This window comes from Spermophilus citellus (genome assembly GCF_964194105.1).
Source record: "Spermophilus citellus genome assembly, chromosome: X".
Lineage (NCBI taxonomy): Eukaryota > Metazoa > Chordata > Mammalia > Rodentia > Sciuridae > Spermophilus > Spermophilus citellus.
In genome coordinates, this window is record NC_138190.1 from 117,697,508 (window position 1) to 117,716,269 (window position 18,762).

General features: G+C 38.1%; 1 protein-coding gene across 2 annotated transcripts in view; it reads right to left on the minus strand.

Moving 5' to 3' along the window:
- Window positions 1-14,700: 14,700 nt before the first annotated feature.
- Window positions 14,701-18,762, minus strand: part of CUL4B (cullin 4B) — a 43,083-nt gene continuing 39,021 nt past the window's right edge. Inside the window, exon 21 of one of the 2 annotated variants that reach the window (XM_081277447.1) lies at window positions 14,701-16,967. In XM_081277447.1, the coding sequence (XP_081133573.1) occupies window positions 16,872-16,967 (96 nt within the window). In that variant the 3' untranslated portion in view covers window positions 14,701-16,871. The remainder of the gene's footprint in view (window positions 16,968-18,762) is intronic. The other variant, XM_081277448.1, reaches the window with a different exon arrangement.

Genomic DNA, 18,762 nt, shown 5'->3' on the forward strand with positions numbered 1-18,762 from the left:
AAATACAAAATAAAAAGGGCTAGGGATGTAGATCTGTGGTAAAGTAGTGTCCCTGGGTTCAATCCCCAGTACCTTCCCCAACCAAAAATAAAAAGGAAAGAAGTAGTCAATAATAAGGACCATGTATTTATTTTTAAGAGAGGAGAGAAGAGCGAGAGCAAGAGAGAGAAATTTTTTTTTTTTTTTTTTAGTTTTCGGCAGACACAACATCTTTGTTGGTATGTGGTGCTGAGGATCGAACCCGGGCCGCACGCATGCCAGGCGAGCGCGCTACCGCTTGAGCCACATCCCCAGCCCCAATGACCATGTATTTTGACTGAGGAATTGAGTGTTCTAGACTAATTTTTAGAGTGCTTTATTTCGGCGGTGGGGGGAGTCAGGGTGGAAGTAGAGGTCTCCACTTACTTCCCAGAAGTCTTTTTTTCAATCATTTATTACACTAATGCCTTGACATTCTCAAAAAATTATTATTGTGATAGTGAATGAGGACAGAATAGAATAGGTAGTGGAATAACCAGGCAATAAGGGTAATGGGTCTCATTCAAACACACCCATTAAACCACACGGAGAAGCTAACCAATAAAGGCAATAGTGGTCACCATCGAGGCCTTCTTCACATGTAAAAATCTATGAAGCTCACCTGTGGGAACACTCAGAAAGTGAAAGTGAACCCTCTTAAAACTCAAAGGCGATAACCTTGGTGGTTTTCAATGCCTGTTTTACATAGAATCTAATCGATAATTTTGGTGCTGTTTTCAATGTTGTTTTTTTGTTTGTTTGTATTTGTTTTGATTGATGCTCACATGCAAAACCTATATCAAGCCCTAAGCTAGCACACCAATGTCCTGCTTCCAGGTCCCCAAGCACATTGCAGGGTTTCTATTTCTTCTCTTCTCATTTAAATAACTCCTACTCTGTTTGCTCTTCTCTTCCATGATTATTCGTGACTTTATTCTTCATATTTGCAAGACGAGAACTCAGAAGGAAATTAGCGCTGAGTTACTGGGGTTTGCTGAGCCACCAAATTCTCACTTTACCAGGTGCAACCTTTGGGGCTGACCTGGTAGCAGGACTCCTGTTGGGTGTAGCTGCTAACACTAAAGTGGGTGGTTCAGAGATCAGCCCCTAGCACAAACCCCATCCCCAGCAGTACAGAATGTGGCCTCAATCTCAAAACTCTGGTTTCAATAGCTGGAATTTAAACATGCTATAGCAGAGCCAGGATAATCAATTGTTATGAAGGAGAGCCATATCCTACAAAATATAGCAAATCCCTCCCATTGTGTCCACTTGCTGCATTTGTAAAGGATTTTACAAAACATCATCATGTAGATTTTGTAATGTTGTAGTGGTACCCCCTCCTCCATAGAAAATCTTAACTAAGCTTCTTCAGAAATCTTCACCATAATTGATTTTAGGACTGTCAGCAAAAGTGTCTCTACAAAAAGAGTTCAATGTAGGTAAACTTCCTATTTTCCTGTTGTTCTATTTTTCTTGACCATTGGCCTGGAGGAATTCAGTACTCCAGGTGCTGGACGCCTCTTTACTAGTTTTTCACAAACATATATCCAGTATAGTAGTTTGTAGAAGTGTGTTTGTAAATGGAAAATGTGATTTAAAAAAAAGATTCTTTAACAAGGCCTCTGGCCTTCAGCTGAGATTCACAGAGATGTCTTCATTTCTAAGGTAAGTTACCAATTGGGCTCCATGGTAACAGCTGGCAGGGGGAGGAAAGAAAGGGGAGAAGAAACTCTTCCCTTCTCCGGTGTTGTCCTTGATGGGTTGACTTGCCCAGAAAAGTGAGAGAAAAAGCTGCTTTTATGTGAACTTCTGCAGACTGTGAACTTCTGAGCCCCTCCCCTTACATGCTGGGTATAAAACTCTGAAACTCCCTGAACTCGGGGTTCAGGGGATTGATTGATTACAGCAAAAGCTGTGCCCTCTGAACCTGGCTGCAGCCAAATAAAACTGTTTCCTGCTATCTTTGGTGCCCTGCCTTGGTTGTCCCTACAACTATGTATTACCATTTCTTGAGTGACTATAATAGCCAGGCACTTCTGAACATTATCTCATTTAATCCTTACACATCCCTGTGAGACAGATATTACTATTACCTCATTCTATAGCCTGGGAAACCAGGGCCTTGAAAGGTTAACTTCCCCCAAATCACACAACTGGGAAGTATTTATGTTAGAATTGGAAATGCCATTTTGTTGGATCCCGTGTGCTCTTTACACTACACCAACTTGCCTCTTCATTTTCTAATTTTACCCTGACAGCACTAAGTGAAGGCAAGAAAATTGTTTCCCCAATTTTCAAATGAAAACAGTGAAGAAAGATAAACGCTGAAAGTCCTACTGGGTAGAGGTAAAGATAAGCACTTACTTTTATCTTGTGTGTCTAAGCCCGGTTTTCTTTCCAGATAACTGTAACTTTACTTCTTCATTGGTTGGTCAAAGGTGAATGGTTGAAGCCTTTGCAAGGGTTGGACATTTTTTTTGGGGGGGGCTACTGGGGATTGAACCCAGGACGTGTTACCAATGAGCCACATCCCCCCAAAAAATATTTTTTGAGACAGGATCTTACTAAGTTTCTTAGTACCTGTCTAAGTTGCTGAGGCTGGCCTTGAACTCGTGATCCTTCTGCCTGAGCCTCCTGAGTCACTGAGGTTAGAGGCATGTGTCACCACACCCAGCTATTTTTGAGACAGGGTCTTGTTTTATGAGCATTTTTTTAATGTCTTAGGACAAGGCTACAACATATTTCTTTTTTTTTTAAAGAAAGAGTGGGGGGGAGAGAGAGAGAGAATTTTTAATATTTATTATTTTTTAGTTCTCGGCGGACACAACATCTTTGTTGGTATGTGGTGCTGAGGATCGAACCCGGGCCGCACGCATGCCAGGCGAGCGCGCTACCGCTTGAGCCACATCCCCAGCCCAAGGGTCTTGTTTTATACCATATGTAGCCTTTTGAGTCTAGTTTCTTTCACTCGGCCTAATGGAGATTTATTCACGTCGAATTGTATCAGTAGTTGAATGTATCAGTAGTTCGTTCCTTTATATTGCTTCATCAGTTGAAGGATATTTGATTCATGTTTGGGGTAATTATAAATAAAACTACTGTAAACGTTTATCAAACAAGCTTGTGTGTGAAAACAAGTTTTCATTCCTCTTGGGTGAATCCCAGGAATGGGATTTCTGGGCACCCTTAAAGTCCAAAATTAATGGTTCCTGTCCTTATGAACAAAACAAAGAACTTAATACATTTGAACTCCAAACTTTTCCCTTCCATCTTCCATATTAGCTTATCTAATATTTTAGTGCCACTCTTATTTTTGCCTTCAACAGAATGTCTTTTAGTCAATGTTTATTTATTTACTTATTTATTTTTTATTTATTTTTTTAAAGAGAGAGTGAGAGAGGAGAGAGAGAGAATTTTTAATATTTATTTTTTAGTTCTCGGCAGACACAACATCTTAGTTTGTATGTGGTGCTGAGGATCGAACCCGGGCCGCACGCATGCTTGAGCCACATCCCCAGCCCAATTTATTGATAAAAGGGATTGAACCCAGAGGTACTTAACCACTAAACCACATTCCCAGCCCCTTTTTAATTTTTTTATTTAGAGATATTATCTTGTTGAATTGCTTACACCCATGCTAAGTTGCTGAGGGTGCCTTTGAACTTATGATTCTCCTGCCTCAATCTTCCAGGCTGCCTGGACTACAGGCATGTGCCCCCATGCCCACTTATATTTTATTTTTCATACAGGGTCTAAGTTGCTTAGCACTTTTCTTAGTTGATGACGCAGGCCTCAAACTTGTGATCCTCCTGCCTCAGGCTCCAGCATTGCTGGGACTACACCCTGCTAAGCTTGTCAGTGCTTAAGATTGTCAATGCTTATTTAGATATGTGACTAGTTTTCATCAATTACTTGTTTTTTTTTTGTGGTGGTGGTGCTGGGATTCAAACTAAGGGCCTCCTACTGGGCATGGTGGTGCACCTCTGTAACATCAGTGACTTGGGAGGTTGAGGCAGAAGGATTGCAAGTTCACCAGGACAGCCTCAGCAACTGAGTGAGACCCTAAGCTACTTAAGGAGACCCTGTCTCAAAATAAAAAAAGCTGTGGATGTAGTTCAGTGGTAAAGTGCCTTTGGGTTCAACCCTTTGTACCAAAACCAAACCAAACCTCAGGGCCTCCTGCATGCTAGGCAAGTGCTCTCTCTCTGGGCTATATCTCCAGCCCCACTATTGTCTTTTTAAAATACAGCAAATTTGGGCTGGGTTCATGGCTCAGTGGTGGAGTGCTTGCCTCACATGTGTGAGACACTGGGTTTGATTCTCAGCAATGCATAAAAATAAATGAGTAAAATAAAGGTCCATCAACAACAACAAAAATATTTTAAAAATACAGCAAATTCAGCAACTTAGCAAGACCCTGTCTTAAAACATAAAAAGGGATGGGGATGTGGCTCCGTTGTTAAGTGCCCCTGGGTTCAATTCCCAGTACCACCCACACACACAAAAAAAAAAAACCTGCAAATTCCACGTTGCCTTTGAAGTATAATATTAACCTTTATGAAAATTTTTCTGGGGCAGCTCAAATGGTAGAGCACTCATGCATGAGGCCCTGAGTTTGAGTGCCAGCACCATCAAAAGAAAAAAAAAAAAAGAATTTTCTGACATTGAATTATATCTTTAAATGCTTTCACAGTGTAGCCATAAACTGGTGATTTAAACAAATCAACAATCAGATGAATAGATGTCTTTGTACTTAATGAAAAATTTCTGTCTGCCAAATGTTTAAAAAAATATATACATATTTTTTGTAATAGCAATTGAACCCAAGGGCACATTACCACTGAACCTACGTCCCCAGCCCTTTTTACTTTTTGACATAGGATCTTGCTAAATTGCTGAGGCTGGCTTTGAACTTGCAATCCTCCTGCCTCAGTCTCCCCAATCTCCTTTCACAGTAATAGCTATTGCTTTCCCTTTTGTCTCATTTTGTGTCCTGAAAGTTTACTTGGCTTTCTGCCAGTCAAGGCACACAGGGGGTCAGGATATGTGTACTGGCAGCCAACCCAATATTTGGGGGACCCCAAGAATATGGCCAGACAGAAATGTGGGTTGCACCCTCTGCTGCTGGAGTGTTCTGCTGACTATCGCTAACTCTTAGGGGGAGCTAAGTCATTTCCTTTGGCCCTCTGGATCTTAGGAGGATCATATCTGTGTAGCAGATATTCTTTGGAGATTGCTCTTTAATCCTTGGGTAAGCCATAAGGGCTAATTGATTGTTGCTGAGTCAATTGATAAGTATGTATATATATTTTGGTTTAAAAGAAAAAGTAGCCAGGCATCATAATCTCAGTGACTCAGGAGGCTGAGACAGGAGGATTGTTGAGTTCAAAGTCAGTCTCAGCAACTTAGCAAGTTCCTAAGCAACTTAGCAAGACCCTGTCTCTAAATACAAAATAAAAAGGGCTGAGGATGTGGGTCAGTGGTTAAGTACCTCTGGGTTCAATCCTTGGTGTCAAAAAAGAAAGAAAAGAAAAAGGAGTTCACTACTACTAGGAATATTCTTTTATGGGAGGAGAGTATTTTTTATTTTTTACTTTTGAGACAAAAAGTCTCGCTAAGTTGCTGAGGCTGGTCTCAAACTTGCCATCCTCCTGCCTCAGACTCCCCAGTGATTGGGACTGCAGGCATGCACCACTGTGTTCAGCTGTTCTTTTTTAAATCAGAATCCCCCAGGGGAACCTCTCAGTCAACTAAAACTCTTTCCTTGAACCTCTGTACACTATATGCTCTGCCAACCCTTCATGTGTCAGCACAATTTTACGAATGTACTAGCTTGAAACTTCATTGGCTCCTTCAGGAAACTTAAGATCTCCCCAAACTGGCTCCCTTAAGACATCTTCCTTTCCATTACTTCTTCTCCTTCCTCCTTTTGCCACCTTCAGTCTTGAATCAGTTACTTTGAATTGCTGGTATATCAGCCTCCAAACCCCTGCCTCCCCCATCGCTCTTGTCCACCATGGCCAGAAAGGTTTCCTTCCCACTGCAGCTCCTCAGTCTCTTAAACTTTGGGCCTCCTGCTCTGAAGACCCAGGTACCTCTAAAAAGTAACTACCTGAGGCTGAAAAGAAAAAAAAAAAAGCTTCAATGGAAATAGACTTGGTATTTTATCCACTCAGATGGGCTTTAGAGACACTCATCCACCTGCTAGGTCTCCTTGGCCACTCCCCTGAAATTTAGTCCACAGCCTGACTGATCTCTGATAATAGATAAGTACAATCCCAAACTCCCACAAGATAACTTTCATTGGTCGCCTGTGCCTTTGAGATGTCAATTTTCTACCAGTTTTCTTAAAGCCTAAGGATTCTCTATTTTAAATAAAATCAAAAGAGGTGACTCTCATGGGGTGGGGTATTGAAAAACTCGGTAAGTAAAACATCTTGTCTTTCCCACAAATATTAGTAATAACGTTCAGTTGTATGAGATTCCATCTGCCACAAAACACAATTTGGATCCAGTTATTCTTTCATGAACTAGTGAATGTTGCATCTCTGTGTTTATGTATGTTGTATATATATATATTATGCATATTTTTTTTGGTTACAGGGATTGAACTCAGGGCAATGACCACTGAGCAACCTCTCCAGCCCTATTTTGTATTTTATTTAGAGACAGGGTCTCACTGAGTTGCTGAGTGCCTCACTGTTGCTGAGGCTGGCTTTGAACACATGATCCTCCAGAGCTGAGATTACAGGTATGTGCCCCCCCCCATATATGTGATTTTTTTTTTTTTAATGGAGACAATACCTTTATTTTGTTTGCTTATTTTTTAATGTGGTGCTAAGGATCGAACCCAGTGCCTCATATGTGCTAAGCAAGCACTTTACCACTGAGCTACGACCCCAGTCCCTATACATGATATTTTTTAACCTCTATGTGGGTACTACCAAAATTTATTTTCATTTTTATTTTTTATTTTTCTTAAGAGAGAGAGAGAGAGAGGGAGAGAGAGAGAATTTTAATATTTATTTTTCGGGCTGGGGATGTGGCTCAAGCGGTAGCACGCTCGCCTGGCATGCGTGCGGCCCGGGTTCGATCCTCAGCACCACATACAAACAAAGATGTTGTGTCCACCGAAGACTAAAAAATAAATACTAAAAATTCTCTCTCTCTCTCTCTCTCTCTCTCTCCTCTCTCACTCTCTCTCTTTAAAAAAATAATATTTATTTTTCAGTTATCGGCGGACACAACATCTTTGTTGGTATGTGGTGCTGAGGATCCAACCCGGGCCGCACGCACGCCAGGCGATCGTGCTACCGCTTGAGCCACATCCCCAGCCCTCAAAATTTATTTTTAAATGAGCTCTAGATAGTTGACTTAAAGCAAAACACATAAATGAAGTAAATACAGGACTTAACCTAAATGCTTCAAGTTCACATGACTTTGGTAATTTTTGCTAAATAAGAATAAGTTAAAAAAGAAAAAATGAGAATGCCTTTAGTTGTCAGCATTAAATATGACGCAGACCTACAACTCTGAAACCCACGTGTGCTGGTCACATAAGGGTATGTCATCTCCGGATGTTTAAGATCAGTAAATTACAAATTTCAACCTAAGAACAAATGTACAAGTAAAACTGCAGTATCCATTATATCATGTATATCAAGCACAGTAGTAAAACAAAACAAAACAAAACAAAACCCATTTGTTTAAAAAACACACAAAAGAAGGCAGTGATAAAGGTGGGGAACAATAAAGATATGAAAATAAATAGCCAAATGGCAGAAGTTTTCCCATATCAGTACTTATTTTTAAAAAAATTTTTCATAGTTTTAGAGGGACAGCATAATTTTATTTTTTTAATGTGGTGCTAAGTATAGAACCCAGTGCCTTGCACATGCTAGGCAGGCACTCTGCCACTGAACCACAGCCCCAGCCCATATCAGTACTTATTTTAAAAGTAAAATGAGCTGGGTGTGGTAGTGCATGCCTGTAGGAGGATCCAGAGTTTAAAGCCAGTCTCAGCAACCCTGTCTCTAAATAAAAAACAAAATAGGGGTGGGGATGTGGCTCAGTGGTTGAGTTCAATCCCCAGTATCAAAAAAAAAAAAAAAAGGAAGAGATAGATTGTCCACAAGAGGCTCACTTTAGTTGAAAGAGAAAGGATAGAAAGATACTACATACACATAATAACCAAAACAGAAGTAGGATGGCTCTACCAATATCAGACAAAATAAAAATTTAAGTAAAAATTTGTACTATTACATGACATAAGGAGCATTGAGAAGGTATAACAATCAAACATGCACACATCTAAGAGTCCCAAAATAAATGAAACAAAAATTAGAAGAACTTCAACTTAAATTACAGCTGAATACTTCAATGTCCCACTTTGAATAATGGACAGAACTAGACAAGAGATGAATAAGGAAATAGAGAACTTGAACAGTACAAACTACTTGAGTTAGCAGACATAAAACATTCTACTCATGCCATGCATGGTGGTACACACCTGTAATCCCAGTGATTTGGGAGGCTGAGGCAGGAGGATTGCAAGTTCAAGGCCAGCCTTAGCAACTTAGTGAGGCTCTAAAGGACTTAGTGAGATCCTGTCTCAAAATAAAAAAAATAAATAGGGCTGGGGATTTTGCTCAGTGCTTAAGCACTCCTGGGTTCAATTCCTGGTGCCAAAGAAAATGCAGAAACAAGATCAACAAGAAAAAAAAATAATTGTATAAGGCTGTATATGCTGGCAATGAACAACATGATAAGTAAATTCAGAAAACAATTTCATTCATAAGAGCATTAGAGTAAAATACTAAGGAGTATATTTAGGGAGATATAAAGATTTATGCACTGAAAAGTATGAAATTTTAGGACACACCTGTAATCTCAGTGGCTTAGACAGGAAGATGGCGAGTTCAAAACCAGCCTCAGCAAAGGCAAGGAAGGCACTAAGCAACTCAGTGAGACCCTGTCTCTAAATAAAATACAAAAAAGGGCTGGGGATATGGCTCAGTGGTCAAGTGTCCGGGAATTCATTCCCTGGGACCAAAACAAAACGTGTGGAATTTTACTAAAATTTTTAAAAGATTTTAAAATAGAAAGTTTTCTTGTGTTCATGGATTAGAAGACCTAATATTTAAAAAGGGAATACTCCCCCAAATGACCTATAGATTTAACACAATCCCTTTTAAAATCCCAATGGCCTTTTTTTTACAGAAATGGAAAGGCTGATCCTAAAATTCATATGGAATTACATAGGTCCCAAATGGTTAAAACAGTCTTAAAACAGAAGAGCAAAGCGGGCTAGGGTTGTGGCTCAGCGGTAAAGCCCTTGCCTAGCATGTGCAGGGCGCTGGGTTCCATCCTCAGTACCATATAAAAATAAAATAAAGGTATTATGTCCAACTACAACTAAAACAAAATATTTTTTAAAAAAGAAGAGCAAAGTTGGAAGACATACACATTCTGATATTAAGTTTAGCAATTAAAATAACATAGTACTAGCATAATGATCATCATATGGATGGATGGAACAGAATTCAGAGTTCAGAAATAAACCTACACAGCTACAGTCAATCAATTGAAAATAAGGGTGACAAGACCATTCAATGGGGAAAGAAGTCTCTAACAAATGGTGTTGGGACAACTGCATATTACATGTGAAAGAACGAAGTTGGGTTGGATGTGGTGGTGCATGCCTGTAATTCCAGCAACTCAGGAGGCTGAGAGAGGAGCATCACAAGTTCAAAGCCAGCCTCAACAATTCAACAACTCAGTGAGTTGTCTCTAAATACAAAAAAAAAAAAAAAAAAAAAAAGAGCTAGGGATGAGGCTCAGTGGGTAAGCCCCCCACCCCACCCCATTCTCTCTCTAGTACAAAAACAAACAAACAAACAAACCTTCCTGAAACTGTAAAACCCAGGGTCTGGTAACCTGTATGCATATGGTAAACTGCACCTACTCAAGACTAATCAAAGAAGGACATGGGGCAGACTTGAAAGTATCTCCTAAGCCACATAGATTCAACAAAGGGTACAAACTCATACCAGCCCAGCTAAGCATGCCTGTACCCCAGCTACTTGGGAGGTTGAGGCAGGAGAATCTTTAACTTCAAGGCCAATATGGGAAACTCAGAAAGATCCTGTCTCAAAACAAAATTTTAAAAAGGGCTGGGGGAGTGGGGTTGTAGCTCAGTGGTAGAGCACTTGCCTTGCATGTGTGAGACACTGGGTTCGATTCTAGACACCGCATACAAATAAATGAATGAAATAAAAGTCCATCAATGTCTAATTTTTTTTTTTTTAAAGGGCTGGGGATGTAGCTCAGTGGTCAGCAGTACCCTAGAATGCATGAGCCCTGGGTTCAATCTCTGGAACTAGAAAAACAAACAAAACATGGGCACAGAGATATTAAATACAACCTCTGAACAAATACTGACTGAAACATAACCTCCTGTAATGTAGGGACAACTCCTAGATACCCAGCATTAATAAAACAAAAACACATACAACTTATACACAAATCCTAGAAGTGTAGAAGATTTTGTGCATACTTAATTTTAAATATGTTGTCATTCCTTTCTAAACAATGTCCTTTATTTTATAAGTTTCACAAATTAAATTGTAATTCTTTTTTTTTGATGGGGGGATTGAACTCAGGGGCACATTGACTACTGAACCACATCCCCAGCCCTATTTTGTATTTTATTTAGAGTCAGGGTCTCACTGAGTTGCTTAGCACCTTACTTTTGCTGAGGCTGGCTTTGATCTCATGATCCTCCTGCCTCTCCCTCCCCAGCCACTGGGATTATAGGCATGACCACTGTGCCCAACTGTTAAATTGTAATTCTAAAACACACAAAATTAAATTTTGTGAGTGATATCAGCAAGGTTATTATTATTATTTTTATTGGTACCACAGACTGAACACAGAGACTCTTAACTACTGAGCCACATCCTAGCCCTTTTAAAAAATATCTTATTTAGAGACAGGGTCTCACTAAGTTGCTTAGGGCCTTACTACGTTGCTGAAGCTGGCTTTGAACTCAAGATCTTCCTGCCTCAGCCTTCCCATTTGCTGGATTACAGGTGAGCACCATTGTTCCAGGTCAGCAAAATTATCTCTGAACCACAAAAAAATATATTTACATATAGATAAGAAAATGGGAAGCCTACCATAGGGATACTGCCACATCAATGTTCATAGCAGCACAATTCACAATAGCTAGACTGTGGAACCAACCTAGATGCCCTTCAATAGATGAATGGATAAAAAAATGTGGCATTTATACACAATGGAGTATTACTCTGCACTAAAAAATGACAAAATCATGGAATTTGCAGGGAAATGGATAGCATTAGAGCAGATTATGCTAAGTAAAGCTAGCCAATCCCTAAAAACCAAATGCCAAATGTCTTCTTTGATATAAGGAGAGCAACTAAGAACAGAGCAGGGAGGAAGAGCATGAGGAAAAGATTAACATTAAACAGAGATGAGTGGTGGGAGGGAAAGGGAGAGAGAAGGGAAATTGCATGGAAATGGAAGGAGACCCTCATTGTTACACAAAATTACATATAAGAGGTTGTGAGGAGAAAGGGGAAAAAAACAAGGGAGAGAATTAACAGCAGATGGGGTAGAGAGAGAAGATGGGAGGGGAGGGGAGGGGGGATAGTAGGGGATAGGAAAGGTAGCAGAATACAACAGTCAGTAATATGGCATTATGTAAAAACGTGGATGTGTAACCGATGTGATTCTGCAATTTGTATTTGGGGTAAAAATGGGAGTTCATAACCCACTTGAATCAAATGTATGAAAGATGATATGTCATGAGCTTTGTAATGTTTTTGAACAACCAATTAAAAAAAAGAAAATGGGAAATGTAAAAATATAATGAACTCGGATTTGGCAATGGTTTAAGTGACAACAAAAGCACAAGTGACAAAAGAAAAACAGACTAACAGAACTTTGTTAAAACTGAAAGCTTTTGCCCAAAGGACACTGTTGAGTGATACACTTCTGTAACTGAGGAAAATATTAGCAAATCATTCTATCAGCTAAAGGTCTAGTTCCTGAAAATAAAGAATTCTTACAATTCAATGACAGAAAAGACAGTCTATTTAAAAAATGGCCAAAGGACATGAAGACATTTCCAAAGAAAATGTACAAATGGCTTACAAGCATATGACAAGATGCTCAACATCAATAGCTGTTAAGGAAATGAAATTCAAAACCACAATGATCTACTCCTTCATACCCACTAGGATGGCTATAATAAATATAAACTAGAAAACACCAATGTGGAGACACTTGAATCCTTGTAGACTGCTGGTGTGAGTGAAAATTGGTGCAACCTCAATGGAAAAGTTTGGTGATTTCTCAGCAAGTTAAGCACAGAATTATCATGTAACCTGGCAATTTGACTCTGGATTATATTCCCAAATGACTTTTAAACAGGGATTTGAACAAATGTTCATATACAAATCTTTGCAGCAGCACTATTCAAAATAGCCAAGAGGTGGGAACACCCCAAAATGTTTTAACACCTGAATGGATAAATATGGTATATATGAATTTTTCCATCATAAAAAGGAATTAAGTATTGATACATACTATGCCATGGATGAACCTAAATAAAAAAAAATCATACACAAATGGCCACGATTCTATTGATATGAAATATCCAAAATAGGCAAATTCAGAGACAGAAAGCAGATCAGTGGTTTCCAGAGGGTGGGTAAATGAGGACTGAAGACTGACTGCTTAATGGGTATTGCATTTCCATTTGGGTTGATGAACATGTTCTGAAACTACATGATGGTGATGTTTATACAATATTGTTAATGTATTAAAATGATTAGAATGGGTCTGGGGTTGTGGCTTAGAGGTAGAGCGCTTACCTAGCATGCATGAGGCACTGGGTTCAATCCTCAGCACCACATAAGGTAAAATAAAGACTACCTATAACTAAAAAATAAATATTTAAAAAATGATTAGAATGAAAAAATAAAATGATAGAATGGTAAATTTTATGTTATGTATATTTTACCATGATAAAAAATTTAAGGGCTTGGGTTGTGGCTCAGCAGTAGAGCACTTGCCTAGCACGTCCTCGGTGCTGGGTTCGATCCTCAGCACCACATATAAATAAATAAAATAAAGGTATTGTGTACAACTAAAAAAGTATTTAAAAACATTTTTAAAAAGTTTTGCCAGGCATGATGGCACATGCCTATAATCCCAGCTTCTCAGGAGGCTGAGGCAACAGGATTCCAAGTCTAAGGCCAGCCTCAGCAACTTAGGGAGACCCTCTCTCAAAATTTATAAATGGGGGGCTGGGGATGTGGCTCAAGCGGTAGCTCTCTCACCTGGCATGTGTGCGGCCCAGGTTCGATCCTCAGCACCACATACAAAGATGTTGTGTCTTCTGAAAACTAAGAAAAATAAATATTAAAATTAAAAAAATATATTATAAATGGGCTGGAGGCATAGTGGTAGTGTACTCCTGGGTAAAACCCCAGTAACACACACCAAAAAAAAAAATGCTTTGAAAGATTTTATTACAAGAATTAGAGGAAAAAATTAAAGGGATCTGAAACTATGAAATAGTTCTAACGTGTTGAATGCAGCACATTCTCATATTCTGTATAAAAAAAAGGCTCTAGGGCTGGGGTTGTGGCTCAGTGGTAGAGCGCTCACCTCACACGTGTGAGACCCTGAGTTCAATCCTCAGCACCACATAAAAATAAACTAAATAAAGATATTAAAAAGAGGCTCTACAGAAGAACAAATCTGGCTTTTATTTTTACTATGCTACACATAACTTTTACCAAGAATTATTAAATATTGAAGTCTCTTATGTATCCATTCAAAAGAAAATCCTTAATGTCAAGGGGAAAAACGAAAATAAATTAACAATGTTAGATTTGAACCTGTTCATTATTCAAACATAAAGCAAGTCTTATATTAATGGAGCATTAGCAAAGACAATATTTCTTTTTTTTTTCTTTTTTGTGGTGCTGGGGATTAGAACCCAAGGCCTTGTGCACGCAAGGCAAGCACTCCAGCCCAAACCCCATTTTATAAATAATTATGCAAATTCCTATTGGCACTACTCAACAATTTGTTTTGCCAATTTTATGAAAATAAGAAAACAAAATATGTTCCTTTCATTTGCAGTATTAAATAATGGTAATTAAAACAAAAAGTTTAACTAAAAGAATTTACAGATGTTAAGTTTTAAAAACAAACTTCTCCAAGCTTTAGATAAAGATGCCTAAATGGAAAAACTTGATTTCCTGAACTATACCCACAAAGAGTATGAATTTCAAGAGTATGACAAAGACATCATATTAAGACCATTTAGCAAACTCAGGAAACTGCATTTGAGAAACTTTGAGGAACATTTTTCCGTGACAGTAGTCGGCCCAAAGCACAAAATTATTAACAGAAAAGTTAGAACGAGTGCCACAAGTAAAATAAGCATAATCTCTTGTTGTCCTCTCAATTCTGGCCTTAGTTTTATACTGACTTCACAAAAATACTGGACTGTGAGGATTGGAATGAAACAATATTTATACTTGTATTTGATTTTTCTAAAATGGCATTTAAGAACAATTACCTACTCTGAAGATTTTGGGGCATTTTACTTTTACCATACCTTCCCTCCTGATAGTCCCTCAGCATTATCTCAAAACTGTGGTTTTATAACTTTCTTACAATATGTGAATTTTAAAGATATTCCCCAGAAACTTTTTTTAAATAAAAGTTTTATTGGAGAAAAATAGAACCACCACGTACACAGGGAAAAGAGCACAAAAATTCAACTGATACAGAACAACTGAAAGTCACAATTATCCAATGTAGTCTGCAATTACTTTTTAGTTTCTTAAACAATTCCCCTTAATTTTTAATAGTCTTGCTAATTTTTCAGCTGAAACAGCATCAAGTTTTCAAAGAATTAAGAACTTCAAGGAAGGGACCCACTTTCAAGATACTGAAGGTGACATCAAGAGTCTCCTTCTAATAGGACCAACTCTTTCTAAAAATCGTTCAAGAGTAATTAGTGAGTCTGGTGTAATGGTCTACATATCTCAAGAGACCATCATGGGTGAGTTAGAACACTGATGGAGATAGATGGTTCAGTATGGAGAGGGGGCAAACAAAATAGCCACATTTCCTTGTCAGATGAGCTCCTGTGAGGCTGAAAAAATATAGGCAATGGCAGCTCAAAAAGAATTAAGAAGGAATTCTAAAATACTATATGCAGTTAGACAACAGTGTGCAAGTTGACGCAATTAGAGAAAAAAGAGGCAACTTAAAAAAAATATATATATAGCTGGCCACAGGTCTTTGAGAACTCAATAAAATAATCAATAGTAGACAGAAGAGTCCCAAGTCTCCTCAATTGAAGGTTAGGAACTAGGCTTCTTTCCTAATGGCTCCAAACAGGAAGGAAATATGCTGTTGCAAAAAGCATTAAAGAAGTTCTAATTAAAAAAAAAACAACTTTCTGCATCTTCCATGACTGATACCCTTCAAGGAAAAAACAAACGAGGAGACAAAACAAAATCCCACTGATGGTAATGAAGCCTTTTACTCACATTATCAATTGAAGAACAATACTATGTGTGAACAGTCTTGGGACATTCCCTGAAAAGGTGTCCAGTGGCTATAAGAACTCTTTAACTTCAAGCAACTTTGAAAGGAATACAGAACTTGAAATTGAAATTTCCAAATAGGGGTTGTGTGGGGAAAATGAGGGAAGACCTTTATATCTAGGGTTTTAAGATGTTAGCAAAATGGTTTAAAAGGCTCATTTATCAAAGAGAAGAACTGGGATGCTTAAAAAAAAAAATCCACACTTTGGTAGAGAAAATTGGAATGCTAAATCCTAGGAAGCCTGTAACAATCTACAATTGGTCCAAGATAAAGACAGAACTGTTCAAAAACATTTAAAGTCTTAAATCAAGTTGAAAACTAGCTGATGAATTTTCACTCCTGTAATAATTTACAGAACATGTTGATTTTGGTCTCTTTTGCAATTTTTATATTGTATGCACTTTTAATATGAAGAAAGAGTTGGATTTTTCTTTCCTCTGATGTTCCTCTAATATGACTGATAAGCGATCTTTTAATTTTAGCTATTTTATAAGTACCTGTTAATCAGCACAGTAAACTTGGGGCTAAGCCATATATACACATCCCATACTCATAAATGGAAAACTTTAGGATGTGAATATACAAGATACTATGTAAGCAACTGTTACCCTACTTGAAAACTTGTTTCCAAATAAGCTTTTTTTAAAACATCCCCTTCAGTGTAACAGAACATTACCTAGTAAAATATCAATAGCTATGACAACTTATTTTTCTTTTCAAGGGAAATCACAAAACAGGTGAACAACCAAGTCCAGGGTGGTTTTTCTATTTGATAAATACATCCAGAACTCTGTACAGTAAATAAAGTTTGCATGCAATTTAAGTATCTTTAAATGAGAATTTAAGCAAATAAACATTTTGCTTCATAATGGTGTATAAGAACCCCCCGCCCTTTATAATAGCCATAGGGACCTCTTCCCCAGTTCCAAAGAGGAATCACGAAGACCGGGTACTTTCTTAAGAGTTTTCTGCACATCATACTAAATAACATGCAAAGAGTTCAACAACATTCTTCTTAAGGTAAGTATTACTCTTTAAATGGGCATGTTAACCACTGAGAAAAAGTCCACTCAACTATTTCCATTACAATGCTTCATTTGGTCATCGGTAGTATAAAAGAAGTCAAATAATATAGGATCAACAAGTTAGTTTATCCACTGTCTACTGCATATGACACCAAGGTCAACATTCTATGCAATATAGTTGTACTGGTTTGGGTTTTCTTTATCTCTTTCCATGTAGTCCCGGTCAATTAAGGATTCTATTCTCTTCTTAAGATCAGCAGGCTGTAAGAGAAGGCAAATTTTAAATGCAAAGCTAATAATCATTAGCAAAAGCCCACTTAGCAATACCCCATTAAAAAGAGAATTATTGGGGCTGGGGATGTGGCTCAAGCGGTAGCACGCTAGCGTGGCATGTGTGTGGCCCGGGTTTGATCCTCAGCACCACATACAAAGATGTTGTGTCTGCCGAAAACTAAAAAATAAACATTAAAAAAAATTCTCTCTCTCCCCTCTCTCTTAAAAAAAAAAAGAGAACTATTTTGTATAACAGATTTCATATATTGAATTTACTTACTTTTAGGTTTTTATTTACATAAATCCCTTAATATTTTTCTTTGGTGGTGGTGGTGGGGTGACCTGCTGGGGACAGAACACTGATGGGGTACTCTACCATTAAGTTACATCCCCAGCCCTTTTAAATCATCACACCCATATCATTATACAATACTTTCTAGCATTTTTCCGTTTTAAAAAATGTTTATTTTTTAATTGTACACAACATCTTTATTTTGTTTATTTATTTTTATGTGGTGCTGAGGATCAAACCCAGGGCCTCGCACGTGCTAGGTGAGCACTCTACCACTGAGCCACAACCCCAACCCACCAACACTTTTCTATTTTAAAGAGATCTTCCCTAAAGCAACTACCCTCTGCACAATTAAATACAAAACCAAACTTCTCATAACTTCCCATGAGGAATACATTAGAGTTTATAAAAATACTACTTAGCTCTAAGCAATGTAGTTTGAAAAGATAAATACACCCTTATTTTGGATAAAAGCTAGGTCTCCAAGTTAGTTTTCATTAATATAAATTAAATTTTAAAATGGATAGGGGAAATCACTATTTAAAAGAATACTACATCAAATGGTTCAATAAACAAAGTATCATCATTCACATGTGTATTCCAGGTTTAATGTAATTAATTTAACTATCAACTCCTATACTTGATTTGGATTTCAGAATCTTCATTTTTTGGATACTTTTAAAAATTTGTTCTAATTAGTTAGAATCTTAACTTGTGGTTTAAAAATCAAGAAAGCTGGGGGGGCTGGAGTTGTGGCTCAGCAGTAGAGCACTTGTCGTAGCATGTGTGAGGCCCTGGGTTCAATCCTCAGCACCACATAAAAATAAAATAAAGGTATTGTGTCCAACTACAACATTAAATATTTTTTTTAAAAAAATCAAGAAAGCTGGGTACAGTGGCACATCCCTATAATCCCAGCAACTTGGAAGGCTGAGGCAGGAGGTTGGCATATTCAAAGCCAGCGTCAGCAACTTAGTGAGGTCTAAGAACTTCACAAGACTCTGTCTCAAAATAAAAAAGGCTGAGGATTTCACTCAGTGGTAAAGTGTCCCTGGGTTTAACCTCCAGCATTGTAATAACAACAACAAAAATATTATCCATAATGTTTATACAGCTTGTGTTCATGGCTGACTGTACATAGCTCTTGAGATGACAAAATTGTACTAATGTCTTGTGTATCCAGCCTTTAAAAAGAATAATAATTTGTCCCTTATTATGTGTGGGAGATTGGTTTCAGGACCCCCAAACACCAAAATCTGCCAGTGCTCAAATTCTTATAAAACATACTGCAGTATTTGTATACAACTTATGCACAAACTTGTATATGTCTGTATTTTTTTGTGGTATTGGAAAACAAACCCAGTAGTGCTCTACCATTGAGCTATATCATCCCTAGCCCCTAGCCCTTTAAATTTCTATTTTAGCTAAATTGTTGCAGCTGGCCCTGAACTTGCCATCCTCTTGCCTCAGTCTCCTGAGCCACTGGGGATT